Source organism: Taudactylus pleione, unplaced genomic scaffold (genome assembly GCF_031769625.1).
Source record: "Taudactylus pleione unplaced genomic scaffold, aTauple2 ptg000017l, whole genome shotgun sequence".
Lineage (NCBI taxonomy): Eukaryota > Metazoa > Chordata > Amphibia > Anura > Myobatrachidae > Taudactylus > Taudactylus pleione.
The window spans coordinates 9,413,124-9,428,274 of NW_028284419.1; the positions used below are offsets into that span (position 1 = coordinate 9,413,124).

Genomic DNA, 15,151 nt, shown 5'->3' on the forward strand with positions numbered 1-15,151 from the left:
TATGTAGAGTAAGGTTTGGACTGTGTTCCCCAATTTTTAGTTTTTGGCAGGAAGTATATGTGACAACAATTACATGGAGGTATTCTGAATGTCGACATGGTCTGAATGTCAGCACTCAACATGTTGAAAATCACAATGTCAACACTGACAAGATGTTGAGAGCTGATGTTAGGGTAAGGCTGCAAATAGTATTAGGGTTTGGTTAGGGTGTGTTCACAAGTCAATGGAAAAATGCATTGTTGACATGTCGACTGTCGTCATTCACAATAGGCCTGATTCAGAGATGGGCGCTAATGTCATCGCAGCTGTGATATCTCATGGATCGCAATTGCAAAAATGTACTAATGACTCACTCACCATCCAGTGCTTAGAGACGCCCACTGAAAACCTCTCATAACCTGCCGCTCACACACAAAACCGGAAACATCAGATATAGATCAGGCGGCCATCAGTCTTCTGAGTAAGTCTAAGCTGTCGCAGATGGGATGCAGACGCACACGTGACCGACAGGCAGAATACAGATGCCGGAATCCCAACTGGTTTGCAATACCGATACCTGGAGGTAAATTGTCTAATTAACCTTACCCCTAGTGCCTAAACTGAACCCTCACCCTAATACTTACCACTGGAATGTCAGCGGTCGGGTTACCGGTGCTGGGATTCTGAGCGCTGGCTTCCTGCGTCTGGATGCCAAATACATCCCATCCCAGACATAGTGGGTCTCCAAACACACAGAGGGCTCTCCTGCTGTGACCTAGAACGCAGTGGCTATTTTATGCACGCCCAGAAAACAGTGTTTAAATAGTTCGACACGCCTTTGATTTTCTAACCACCCCCCCAGTACCTCCCCCAAATGCTGACTTCTTGTCACTCATTTTGCGAGCGAATCCTCTGTGTGAACGTATTCGCATTTCAACTGCTACTCGTGCACAGTGCAGCTTACATGCATGCGCAATGGCAAATAATAAATAATCTGCGAAAATATTGGCACTGCGTCCATCTCTGGGTCAGGCCCAATGTCCATATTCTGTAAGTGTTGATGTGAATGTCAACATTCGACATGTCAACATGCTGTCAACGACATTCAGTACATATCAATATTTTGATTGTTGACTTTTTATGCCACTCCCTTTCTTGGAGAGTCTAGTAAAGGGGCCTATCCATTACCCGACTTTGTGAACAATCTGACCAAAACCAGGTGGTTTTGGTCTCATTGTTCACAAAGTCGGGTAATGGATAGCCGGCAAGGACCAGCGATGCGCGTGCACGCTGGGTCCTTGTCGTCCCCGACTGTCTACTGAACATGCCCGTCAACCTGACGACGCTCGTCAGGTTCTGCATGTTCAGGGATAGGAGGTCGGGCTCCTTCAGTGAATGACGTTCAGTGAATGCCGTTCAGTGCAGTGTCCGCATAAGAGTTTGGGGAGCTAGCAAAAGAGGAATGTCCACAATTTCTATAATTTAAGTCCCATCACTGGTTCACAATAAAAATACTGTCTGTATTGCAAATGATAGTTACACAGATTGTTCCAGACAAATACAGTATGGTGACTTTAAGAGGGCTGAATATTTTTGCAAGTTGCTGTAATAGTAGTTAAATACCACTAAATCTTCAGTTAGTGTCTCTTTTGATATACTTTCCGGCACACAGGATTCATTAAAAAAATGTTTTTGCTGTGTGAATGGCATACAATTATACTTCATATATTGCTGCTCTTAATGTTGCAGTTTTATTGAGTATATTTGAGGAAATTAAATAAAATTTTTTGCAATAAGCAGTCAGGAAGACATTTGTCCCGGGGAATTTGCCCATCTTTTGTTTTTTGAAAGTAAGGGCAATCTCTTCTGTAATTACCTTGTTAATGAATTCAGCAGTTTGGTGAGGTAGTTTGAGAAATTTTAGCTCTGAGAGAAATCTCTTGATCAGTTTTCCAGTGTGGAAGACCCTGTCCAAATTTTGCCTCTTAAGCCGAATCCTGTGCCATTGCCTGATTGCTGTCAGTTTGTGTCCTGTTCACATAGCTGTCCAACACAGGGACTGGGACCACAATCTCCAATGCACTTTCTCCCGAGGAGATGGTGTTGAAAGCCCAAGTGAACACTGTTGTGCTGGTTTGGACATAGCTTCCTCAAAATGAGCACAAGGGGAAATAGATTGGCATCTTAAGAGTAGACTTTCGGTTTATCTGACTTCAGCCTTTGGGAAGTAGGAGCTCCAAAGTAACCAAATAATATATGAAAACAGAATATCCCCCCGGCAATGTGTTATGGAGCCGCTATCCGGGCAAATCCCCGTTCTGCTGATGCCTGGGTCAGGGCATCAGTGAAATCCAACATGTTGGACAATCCTGATTCACAGATTCCGACCCAAAAATGATCAATATTGGCAAGTCAGGGATTTTTAACATGCTGTATTTTGTCGATTCCCTGACGAATCAATGTCAGCCAATCTGCATTTTTTGATCACCAATCGGCATATCGGATCAGCATCGGCAGAACGGTGAATCAGCCCGTAGATGTATGGCCTGCATAAAACTCCACTGTATAGGCAAAATCAAACTTGCTCTGAAATATCTCAATTACTCACATATATAAAAAGAACTGTAGCATAAATCAATGTTTACTAGTGGAAGTGGGAACAAAACATGTATTTCTGTATTGAATGACAATTATAACCTTCTGCACTTGTATTTTGAATGTTCCTATTGGTTTACAGATGTAATAAAAATTCCTGAATTATTGTAATATTAATAATATTGATAATGTATCCTGGGAAGGGAATCCCTAAATTAGACACATAAATGTAGGAAAATATCAGTTTCAGACGATCAATATCAACAGTCAAAACATTCACAGTAAAAACATATAAATGGCAATTGATAAAATAAAAAATAGGATATGTAAGAGACTAAACCGAAAATAAAACGGAAAAGTTAAAAAAGTATTCACAATGTGCAAGGTCCAAAAAGCTATTTGTTTCACGGACACTGGCCCTGATTCAGAGCCGGACGCTCGCTCTGAATCAGGGCGTTGTTTTTTTTTTATGGAGCGGCCTCCCGGCCGCTCGCATTGCTGTGGGTTGCCGCCTACAGTTAATGCGAGTGGCCAGGATGATGGTTGCGATGGTCAAGACCATCACGACCATCGGGCTTGCGACGAGACCCTTGTGGTAGGGTCTCGTGGCCGCAAGCCCCAGAGAGCTTTCGGCTCAAACAGAGCCGGAAGCTCTCCCACTGACATCACTTGTGATGTCAGTGGGGCCGCCCACAAACGGTAGGCATTCCCATGGGAACGCCTCCGTCTGGGCAGCCACCCCGACCCGCCCACCAAAGGGGGCGTGCTGTCACTCAACATCGACAGCATGCCCCCTTTGGTGCGAGACCCGGAGCGACGGATTGCCCGTCGCTATCCGGGTCTCGCGCATACGCACGACGGAGCCGGCTCTGTCGTGCGCATGCGCTCTGGGCCACCATCGACCCAGTTGTGAGCACTCAGCGTTTGCGACCGGGTCGGAATCAGGCCCACTGTCCGCTTCCCCAGGCTGTAAATTTGCATTTTAATTTTTACAAATTAGAAACTGATATTGATCCATTTAGTTTACATGTTTAATGCGAGTTATGTATTGTTAATTTCGGGCTAAGTACAATAATTGTTGTTCATTGCAGATCATGACGTCCATTTGCTGACTTAGCAGTGTGACCCATTGGTTCTAACTCCCATTGTGTATTTCTGAGCTTGTTTACTGAACAGTTGAAATACCTGCTATAAAAAGAGCAATGCAAGCAACTAGTTTAATGGAGACATGATTTTGTGTTGAGCAGAAGTGCTAAGAAATGGATGGTTGCAATGGAAATGCAGTGTTATCCTGTGTAGTCACTTATGCTGTACACCAGGGTTAGAATAGGAAAGATAGAAACAAAATAACTAGCCTCCAGCCTAGTGCTGGGATGCAAGGAGGAGGCGAGGTGAACAAGATTGCCTTAAACATAGAGCTTGATATGTTCATGTCTTCCCTGGATATCAGGACATGACGGGTCAGAGTAATATACCCACTGTGTTGGAAAGGGGTTGGGCCTCGGACTAGTGATAGGGCTCAATTAATTATCCTTGATGGTGGTAGGAAATGTGGTAAGTAACATGGCACCACTGGGCTCCTACCATTCACCTTTTAAGGCAGTGGAGCAAATGAAAGACCCCCAACACCCATGCTTGCTTTCTATGTAACTCAGTGGCTTTATGTTTGCTTTAATTCCCCTCCCAACTTTGCTATACTGTCCTATCACTGTTCCGCCTTCTAAACAGGATAAGTAGAGAAGTTGTCCATGGCAACCAATCAGCTTCTAGTTATCATTTATCTAGTACATTCTGTAAAGTGATAGTTAGAATCTGCTTGGTTGCTGTTGGCCAACTTCTCTTGGATAATCACACAAGTGGTCAATTGCTGTATCACACAAGACCCAGGATTAGCACACTCATATCTTAAAACTGCTGTGAGCATTGTGATAACCAGATTGGCTGTAAATTGTTTTGTCCCTAACCACTGGTGACACATGGACATGACTGGGATGAATGATAACCCAAGAGAAACACACCATAAAAAAATGAATCACGCCCAATAAAAAATATTCAATTACACATTTCTATTTAACATATGTACTGGATGCTATGGGGTTATGTGTGACTTGCCACCTTGGCAAAGGTGACTGTCTATAGAGAGTATTGTACTGCATTACCTTGAGAGTCCAAGATTGCACAGGAAAGACACAATAGCAAAGGTACAGCGATACCTTAATTTTTTACCAAGCACTCAATGTAACCATGTAAAAAGGTAACTTAACTATATACAAACTGCACACAATATATAAAATGCAGTACTATTAAGTATCATTTCACCTGGAGTGCTCTCCATTCCCTAACCATTCCGCCATGGCATGATGTTTAGCATATGGCAGTCCTTTTGCTTAGCCATATTTGCAGGGGGAAATACAGCTGATGGAAATATGCTGAGAGTTGTCCCGCTGAGTGACTTAGAGGTATCTTGCTTCTGTTACATTACTTGAGTTCTGTTAGTTTTGTTACATTCTTGATGATTCCGGCTGCGTAGCCTGTTTCGACCCTTGTTTTGTCACAGATGCCTTTACCTGTTTTCCAGTATAGTAAATGGCCAGTTGGGGAAGAATGTAGTGTTTAGGCAGTTACTGTTCAATAATGTCATGTACACTTTATGTAGTCATTTCTTATATTTAGTTAAATGTTTCAAGACACAAATGACAACTACACTAAAATATATCGTTACCAGCAAATAGAAAACACTAAAAAAAAATTGCAATAATTGGCTTATGATTATTACTTACCTACAACACTAATATACACTTGATTTTAAATCTTATTTACAATACTCAGTAGAATCTCCTACAATTCTATTCCATGTTATTCCTTTATTTGACTATTGGTTGTTGTTTTCTTTGTGCTACACAGCAGAGCTTTTATTTGTTAATAGTTTGGAAGATACAGGTTGGTGCAATGTGTTTGAAATAATTAATGTAATGTTTTATATTTTGACCAGCACTTCTAACAAGACACTGGATTCTGAAGACCTCCCTCGAGCCTCCCATAACCGTGTGTTTTGTGTGGTGAGATGATCACTCCTAGTTATGGGAGAATTTCTCTAGCTTCCGTTATCTTGTAAGGTATATACAAATCTAGGGCATGGAGATTTGTACCATTTCCTTCTTTCCCTCACAAAGATGTAAAACTGCAAAAATCTACAAATAATGTTACCCATCACATTTCAAGTAATTATACTTTTTAATTTCATGAATCATTCAAACATTCTGCTTATTAATTTATCTGTTCCTGCATGATCTACAATATCATTGGTCACTTTTATTATCTCACCGACCTATTTTCTGTTTTGCCTTATGCTGTTTGTGACATATACAGCTGTTGATACTGAGCAATGTAAAATATAACTTATAGAGATAAGCAGCATGGAATTGACATGGTTATTTATGGAGACATTGGGGCTGATGGTGTAGTGGGTGTACACACCCACTTGGCTCTGGCCACACCCACACAGCACTGGTCACACCTTTATGCTTCTCACTATAGGCTCTTGTACATTTTCAGCCCCAGGCCCTTTAATCTGGCCCAGCTCTCCAGTAGTTTCTGTTAAAGTAGAAAAATCTGAGACTACTTAGAATAGTCTAAATAGGTCAGAATTCCCGGTGCTTATAGGAGAATAAATGTATATACTTAATATACCGATGAATTAGTAAATGAGGTTAAATTTTTTAAATTAAGCTACAACGGTGCTGCTGGTCTCAGTGTCAGTTGCTAGTCTGACACACAAAAAGAACAAGGCAAATAAAAAGACAGGGGGATAAGAGACCGCGCTAATGTTAACTGTAAAAATATAATTATAAGTGTGCTTAAAATGACCAATAAATGGATTCTTCTCTGAATCAATTTTTATAAGAATATTTAATCACACAAAACTATATATACCACGTAATACAAAGAATATGTAACATTTAATATCAGTGTATCTGCACTTGCTCCATGTACGGATATAACATGAATCAATATTATTGTTATAATGAATACAAATATATATATATATATATATATATATATATTACTTGAGCCACATGTAAGAACCTTCTAATGTCGCACATTCAATAATGCACTATGTATCCGCTTTTTTGCAACAGTTTTTCCTTAGCTGAAAACATGTTTAGTTTATCCAGCGGTAAAAACAAGTTAGTAAATGTTGTATGCAAAAAAAGTGGTATATATAGTTTTTATGTGATTAAATATTCTTATAAAAATTGATTCAGAGAAGAATCCATTTATTGGTCAATTCAAGCACACTTATAATTATATTTTTACAGTTAACATTAGCGCAGTCTCTTATCCCAGTTTCTGTTAAAGTGACACAAACAGAAACCAATTTAATCAGATTTGTTGGTCAATATAGCCTCAGCATCAAAATAACCTACATATAGTATTCAATCCACGTTTTGTTACATTTTAGACAAGGTAGACACGATCTATTGTCAGAACTGCACATAAAAATATCCATGTACATACATATACAATAATAAAAATTAACCCAGCAAACCAATCAGGAGATGTGACGCTGTAGTAACTAATGAAAAAAATAAGGCCATCTACAAGTATAAAATTCAGATTCCATTTTGCAACAATGGTGTTGGCAACCAGTATATATTATATAGCATTTTCTTTTGGTAAGTGTACAAAATCGATTCTATTCTGATGGCAATTGTATAAATTAGTCCCCGACCTTTAAGGGATTTTTAATATATCAATTCTTAATTTAGATGAAGGTAAAGACAGAATAATTATTGGGGACAATTTAGTTAGTGGCTTGGCTGCATTTCTGGTACATTGCAATCAGTAAAATTGCTAGTATTTCCTTCCCCATTGAGGTGTAAATGTGCACTGCTGAAAATAGCGGTTTAGTCAGAGGGCACATTGCCAGTTATCCAATCTCCCTGATAGAGTCCTGTATACGAGTTTTCATTGGTATAAATAATATACAGTAAGGAGAAATAAAATAGATAAAACGTAAGCAGCCTTGCTGAAGGTTAACTATTTATTTTGGGTTTTTCAAGATAAGAAGATGAAAGGTAAGTAGTAGTCTGCAGGAGAACTTAAGGGGCCTATCCATTATCAGATGTTTTTCTGAACGATGAAAGACAAAAGATATCTATTGAAAATTCCGATGGCTGTGCTGAAAGATATCTGTCATGTACATGACAGATTTTGGCAAAAGATGAAAGATGAACGATATTGCATGACATTATTCAGGGTGTGGATTTTTTTCTCTCCAGTGATTTGTAGCTGCTGTTAATATCGTTCGTCGTTCACTGCATATAAGCTGCCAGATATTTCTAAGACAGGAGAGACAGGAGGGGGCTAGGGCTGGAGAGACACAGGGAAACTGGAAAGACACAAGGGAGATGGGCCTCGGGAACCTATATCTGCCAAAGAACCGAGGGATCCCTAAAAAATGGGTGTATAGGGCCCCATGATCTCTCTTGCCGGCCTTCTTAATGCAACCTGCGCTGTTACGCAGTTCTCATTGTCTTAGGAGTGGCACCGTTGCTGCCGCACGGCACCTGCATGTGGCTTGCAGAGTGCCTGTAACTGTATCCTGCAGCCAGTAGTGCTATTGCAGAGGGACACTCAGGGCAGGCACCCTGCAGCCTTCCAGGCAGTGCTCTACTTCCCAGAACCGACATCCCTGTCCCCTAAGTGTGACATCATGATGTCACGGGTTTAGGGGCAGGGCCGGCACAGGTCTTGCTACCGCCCTGTTACAACGCTGGTATTATGTATATTTGATATCATTCAGCCTGCACTGCCTCTTAATTTACCACTGGCTAATTGATCCCCAGGTTATTCAATTAGCACCGGAGTCAGCCCGTCTGGTCAGACCTAAAAAGAAATCTCCAGTAAATAGCCTCTTAACAGGTGCTAAAACCCTGTTAAAGCATAGGTTCATGAATTTATCAAGGATTATATGTGTTAACGCCCGTTAACATGTTAATTTAACAGGCATTAAAAAGAGTCCTGGATGAAAAAGGGACTGGAATTGAATAGCCCCAGGTGCAAAAGCCCAAGGCTACCACTCTTTTTCGCCCCTGTTAAATTAACAGGGCTAATTGAATTCCCCCTTAATGTGCATGTAGTTCTATCCCTTGGGCTAATTTTTGGGCATTAGCAAGTGCCTTAGTGTGCCAGCAGCTGTAGATTTATGTTAATTATTCATTTTCTATTATTACCAATTAGTGCTGAGGTTTATTCTGTTGAGGATTATTACCCTTTTAGATATTTTTGTTTTACCTTTTTGTATTAGAATTCCTATTGAACTTAATTACATCAACCCTAGATTAAAAAGGAGTTAAGGTATCAGGCAATGAGCATAAAGCAGCAGCTTTTGGAGATTACATTATACAATAAAGCTTTTTACATAATTAAAAGCAAATAATGTAATGTTAGCTTCAATTTGAAAACATTTTGGTAAATTATAAGCCCTGAACCTGTACCTCCAATATCACTGTGCTCAAATCAAACGAATCTTGAAAATGATGGGTTTCTGTTGAGGGATACTACATTACACACTACCAATATTTATAACCCTATCAGTAAATCAGGTAAACTTTACTGGAGTATATGAATGTTGGAAACCCTGATCTGAAATTAGCTGTATATTCAAAGTACCTTTTATTTCTTTAGGGTCCATAGGGATCCACAGGGATACCATGGGTAATGTGGTTGGAGAGATCCAAGCCTTCAGCTCCCAGTCTGGGTCTGCACTGGGTCCTCCTCCATATATACCCCACCACTAGCCAAAGGCCTTCAGTTGTTCGTTTGGTGCGGCAGGATCAGACGCACCTTTTTGTAACGGGACTGCTCGTGCAGTCCTTAGCTTTTATTTTATGTTTTATTTTATTATGTTTGAGTCAGCAGTACTCAGCGTCTGTATTAAGACGCAGATAATGCGGCTCCATCTACCTTCGACATGCCAAAACATTAGTAATTGTGCTGGTGATTTTGATGGGTCTCGGCTTAGCTTGCTGGCAGCATCGCTGGGACCTGGACTGCAACCGGAAACACAGAGATGACAGGTAAGGCGATTCCTCACTTATGGGGAATCTCGTGCGGCAGTCCTTGCTTCTGGTGTCAGAGACGCACCAGAAACCGCTGCAGTCAGGGCCTGGGATTGTCCGTGTCCTAACTAGACCACCGGGACCTTATCGCCTGATGCCAGGGATCGGCAGTAGATGCATATCTGCTGCCATGAGGCCAGCGTACCCTGCTGGTTGATGCAGCATAGGGGAGGTAGGCGCTCCCCTGGCAGCTCCGACCCAGACGCAGCCCTTCAATACGGTTTCGCGCTTCTGGGTTGCTCCGCCTACCCTCTACGTGTATATGAGATGCTCACAGTCCGCTATCGGTGCGCTACTGTTTGTCTCAGGAGGATTTGGGTCAGTCTCCATGTATACCACTCCCATGGTTAAGGTATTCAGTGCTCTATATCCTACCATGCCTCGTGTTTGAGTAGTTGAATTAGAGTATATTGTGATTATATTGCGATTATTTACATATGCATTGTATGTGACTGTTTGCTAGCTGCTGTGTTGATACTGTCCTTTGTTTCTGGCTATCAATTATAGCTATCACTGTTTTTTCTCTCCATCTCTCTGGGGTTGGGGTTCTTCACATTTAAATTGAATTTGTGAAGGCTGTCACATTGCATTTGTATTTTTTTCTTTTCTTTGACAAATGTCAACAGATAAAGGTAAACAGGACGTAGAGGCTCCCGTGCTGATTTCATGTAAATCCTGTATGACAAGTTTGTCCTCACAGGATGTTGTTAAAGATGGTTTGTGTATTGCCTGTTATAAAGAGCCACATCAGTCCAATATACAAGAGCCATCTTGGGTATCATCTTTGTCTCAGGCAATGAAGCAGTTTGTGGATCGCATGGCTAATCCCACAATGCCTTCTTGTATGGGGTGTTCACGGCATGCTAGGTTTATACCTCCTATGCATCCTTGGGGGAATGTTTACGGCCACTCTTGTCAGAGTATGGGACCGTCAAATGTTTGAAACAAGAAGGTTATTACTAAGGCGGCTGAACGCAGATGATCTGCTCAGTTTATGGAGTCAGACGCATCATCAGAGGAATCAGATGATGCGCAGAGTTCTTCTCCAGAGTCTAGCTCGGGAGAAGAGGAATTTCCATCCACAGTGTTCCTTCTTTGGTGAAGGCAGTTAAATCAGTGCTAGATATTCAGGATGATGAACCAACCCCTAATAAGAAGGCTCAATTGTTTAATAATCACCAAAAGGGGGTCAAAGCAGAGTTTCCTATATCTGAGCAGCTAACTGAGCTTACCGAGGAGGCATGGGGTATCCCTGATAAACGGTTTTATGTCAATAAAGGATTAACATCGCTGTATCCTTTCCCAGCTTATGCATGTACTAAGTGGGAGGTTCCTCCTTTTGTGGATGCTCATGTATTGCACTTAGTTAAAAATGCTACATTGCCCATTTCATCGTCATCCTCTCTGGAGGACGCTACAGACAGAAAGATTGAAGCATGTCTTAAGACAATATTTTCAGCTTCTGGAGCAGTTAACCATCCAGCTATGGCTGGAGCTTGGGTAGCTAGAGCTGTTGAAGAATGGACAGGGGCATTGGAAGATTCTCTACCAGAGGCTACCAGAGAACAGATGATGTTTATCTCCCATATATGGGAAGCAGCTTCCTATTTGAGAAGAGCTGCAGTGGATGCTGGAATTTTAGCTTCCAAAGCATCGGCAGCTTCAGTAGTAGCATGCAGGGTCATTTGGTTAAGATCCTTTTTGGAGCAGATTTAGACAAGAAAATGTATACTCTGGCAGCTTCAAAATCAGCAGGATTGCCATCTACGCCTACAGTAAAACCTAAGCAGTTTTTCTTTCGCCCTTTTCGACCTCAGGGAAGAGCAAAGGAATACACTTTCTCCAAATTAGCTAGTTTTCAAAAGACAACAAGACGACAAACTAGATATCGGGGCCGACAAAACATCCAGTTTCTAAACAGGGCAACAAACCTTCGGTCTGATGGGGCGTGCCTTCTCCTGGGGGATCCCAGGGTGGGAGGCCGACTTCTTCAATTTTCAGATTATTGGTGTCAAACAACAATAGATGCTTGGGTCCGAGAAGTGGTCTCTCAGGGGTATGCTCTCAATTTCAGGAGGCGTCCTCCCCAGAATTTTTTTTGCACAGATCTCCCATCAGATGCGGTAAAGGCATTGGCCCTTCAGGTGGCTATTCAATCTCTACTGCAGGTAGGGGTAATAATCCCGGTCCCTGTGTTACAACAGGGAAGGGGTTTATTATTCCTATCTATTTTTGGTTCAGAAACCAAATGGGGCTTTTCGCCCTATCCTGAACCTCCAAACCCTCAACAGGTTTATCCATATTCCCAAGTTTCGTATGGAAACTCCGGTCAATTATTTTGGCAATGGAGCCTGGGGATTTTATGGTTTCCCTGGACATTCAGGATGCATATCTACATGTTCCCATTATGTCATCCCACCACAGATTTCTACAGTTTGCTGTCCTGCAGCAACATTACCAATTTAAGGCATTGTCTTTTGGTCTGTCAACTGCCCCTCGGGTCTTTACCAAAAATATGACAGTCATAACGGCTTACCTAAGGCTAATTCTAACGATCTAATTATAGATTTATTGGATACACGTATCTAGGTATATTTCAAAAACTGGAGGTGCATCCCAGGAGTAAATATTATCAAGGTTTAGAAGAGGAGAGAAAAAAAAAAAAAAAAGAAAAGACTCCTATCAGGGCACACTCCTGTGCTGTATTGATGGCTACAAAATTAGTATAGGAGAAATAGGACAAACTGATTACATCTAAGTGAGATCATGATCATATGTGAAATTTACATTAATGTCTCAATTAGCAGACAGACCACCATATATTTACCCATTTAATATATCTGAAAATAGATGTATTGATGTTGATATTAAAACTAAAGTTTATTAAATTCTTAAAATGAAACATAGACACTCGAAATCAACTTATTATACAAAGACAGCATAGACAAATAAGAACATTAATAGTGTATGATACACTATATCTATTAACAGTGATCCACTATATCCAGGTCTATTTGACAGTACTGGAAGTATAGTTATAAATATTTGCTAATGATATACACAATTGAAATCGACAATTCATCGAAATGCCACCCTAAATAGTACACATACGATACTTCACTAATCACAGAAACCATGCATATGGTGCTGGGGGTATAGTTATAAATATATGCACAATTGAAATAGATAATTCATCAAAGTACCACCCTACCTAGTACACATATTAAGATGCAATATTTCAATGATCACAGGAAACATACATATGGTATGTCTAGTGAAAGTAGTTACTTAGTAATCCACCAGAACCAGTGAAAAAATAATACATAAGATGAGCCCACCACAGCCTTCTAATGTGATATTAGTTAATAAAGGTGTAATGTACTGTTATCTAGGGTAAGATATTCTAAGGTTGAGTGGATCCACCTGTATATTTAGATATACAAATAACATATAAATATAAAAAACATGTATCACAATTGACATACAAATACAAAACTAAAGGCGAAATAATAAACAAATACATACAACATGCAAAAGGTATAATGATACCACAATATTAAAATGCTGAACACCACGGATACCACCTATATATATAATATGGAGGTTATTAGAGGCGTCCCCATCTTCAGAGGCTGATACTTCCATTGAAGAAATAGAAGAATCTAACACCAGTAATCAGGTGAATTTCCATCCTTCCACTTCATCCACTTCTTCTTTTTTAGACAATCCTCGAGGACCAAAGCCCAGATTCAGACCACCAAAAGAAAACCGATTAGGAGGGGGAAGAAGAGCAGGGGAAGAAAAAACATGGAACACTCCTATGCCACAAAGGCAATCCCAGAGGATCAACAGGAGGATATAGAGGGAATTAATAAACTGCAAATAATTAATTTATCGAATATATCACTTACCAAAAATCACATTTCTGTATTACAGAAAGGGTTATCATTTTCACCAACTAGTTCCTTCGACCGTTTTAAATGGGAAAAGGATTTACATCTGTTTTGCAGGAAACTCCTCTTAACAAAATTCTTCTCTAATAACAAAGAAGAAAGTCAGGAAGTGACTAAAGCCAATAGTGCTCTCTCTCAAATGCATTCCAATGACAATGAGGATCCAATTGGAATTGAAGGGTGGCTAACTCAAAATTCTGCTAACATTAAAACACTCTCACTTGATACTCCAGAAGAAATTGCAGCCTTGGCAATTTTGGAAGAACTGGAAATCCCTACACACACTCCAGAAGTACCTCAGTCTTCCACTAGGAAGAGACCGATTTGTAAAAGGAAATCATCCTTTTACCCCCAGAATACAAATTGCCCAGAGGTAAAAGTATTCCTAGACTTGGTATCACGAGATCTGGATGATCTTATTATTAACAAAAATAAAGAACTTCAGCAAAGAGAAGAAAAAAATCTTAATGCTGGAGAATTACAAGCGTTAAAAGAAATCAGAAATTGGCCCAACATCCTTATCAAACCATCTGATAAGGGTGGGAATGTTGTGATCTGGCCCACTGATCTTTATCTCAAAGAGGCACACAAACATCTAGGAGATAAAGGATGTTATAAACATCTACTGTTCAATCCTACTGATAATTTCTGTATTTTGTACAAAAAAATTATTGATAAGGCCAAGACCATGGACATTATTTCCAAACATGAATATGAATTTTTACAAGTCTCCCATCCGAAGGTACCGACGTTTTATTTAATTCCTAAGGTACATAAGAACCAACAGGAACCCCCGGGAAGACCTATAGTGTCGGGCATAGGAGGGCTGTCTGAGCAAGCCAGCATTTTTGTTGACACACACCTACGACATCATGTGACCTCACTGCCTTCTTATGCTCAAGACACACGGGATGTGCGTAAGACTGGAAAAAGGACAGATGCTAGCTAGCATAGATGTAGAATCGTTGTACACCAGCATCCATCATCTCCAGGGTATAGAAGCAATAAAATTCTATTTGACTATGGAAGGCCCCTCAGAATTTCATAAATTACTGATAGAACTTCTTGAATTCATATTATATAACAACTATTTTGTGTTTAACAACAAGTTCTTTCTGCAAATACAGGGCACGGCGATGGGAGCAGCGTGTGCTCCCACATATGCAAACCTCTTTTTGGGGTGGTGGGAGCACACGCATGTCTTCTGTGAAGAGAACGAGGAGTACACGTCGTGTATACCTCTGTGGACCAGATATATTGACGATATTCTCGTCATTTGGGATGGTACTGTAGATAAATTCCATGAGTTCATGGTAAAGCTGAATGACAATAAGCTTAACATGAAATTTACGTATGAAATCAGTCAGGAAAGCATTACGTTTTTGGATCTCAAATTATGGATTGATTCTGAGGGAAATTTAATGTCTGACCTCTATAGAAAACCAACCTCAACTAACAGCCTTCTACATCACAATAGCTGCCATTTTCCACCCACTATCT

General features: G+C 40.5%; 1 protein-coding gene across 1 annotated transcript in view; it reads left to right on the plus strand.

Annotated features, from left to right (window-relative positions):
- Positions 1 to 15,151, plus strand: part of DNM3 (dynamin 3) — a 552,421-nt gene that overhangs the window by 170,806 nt on the left and 366,464 nt on the right. Inside the window, exon 15 of the mRNA XM_088481814.1 lies at positions 5,567 to 5,633. Coding sequence (XP_088337940.1) covers positions 5,567 to 5,633 — 67 coding nt within the window. The remainder of the gene's footprint in view (positions 1 to 5,566; positions 5,634 to 15,151) is intronic.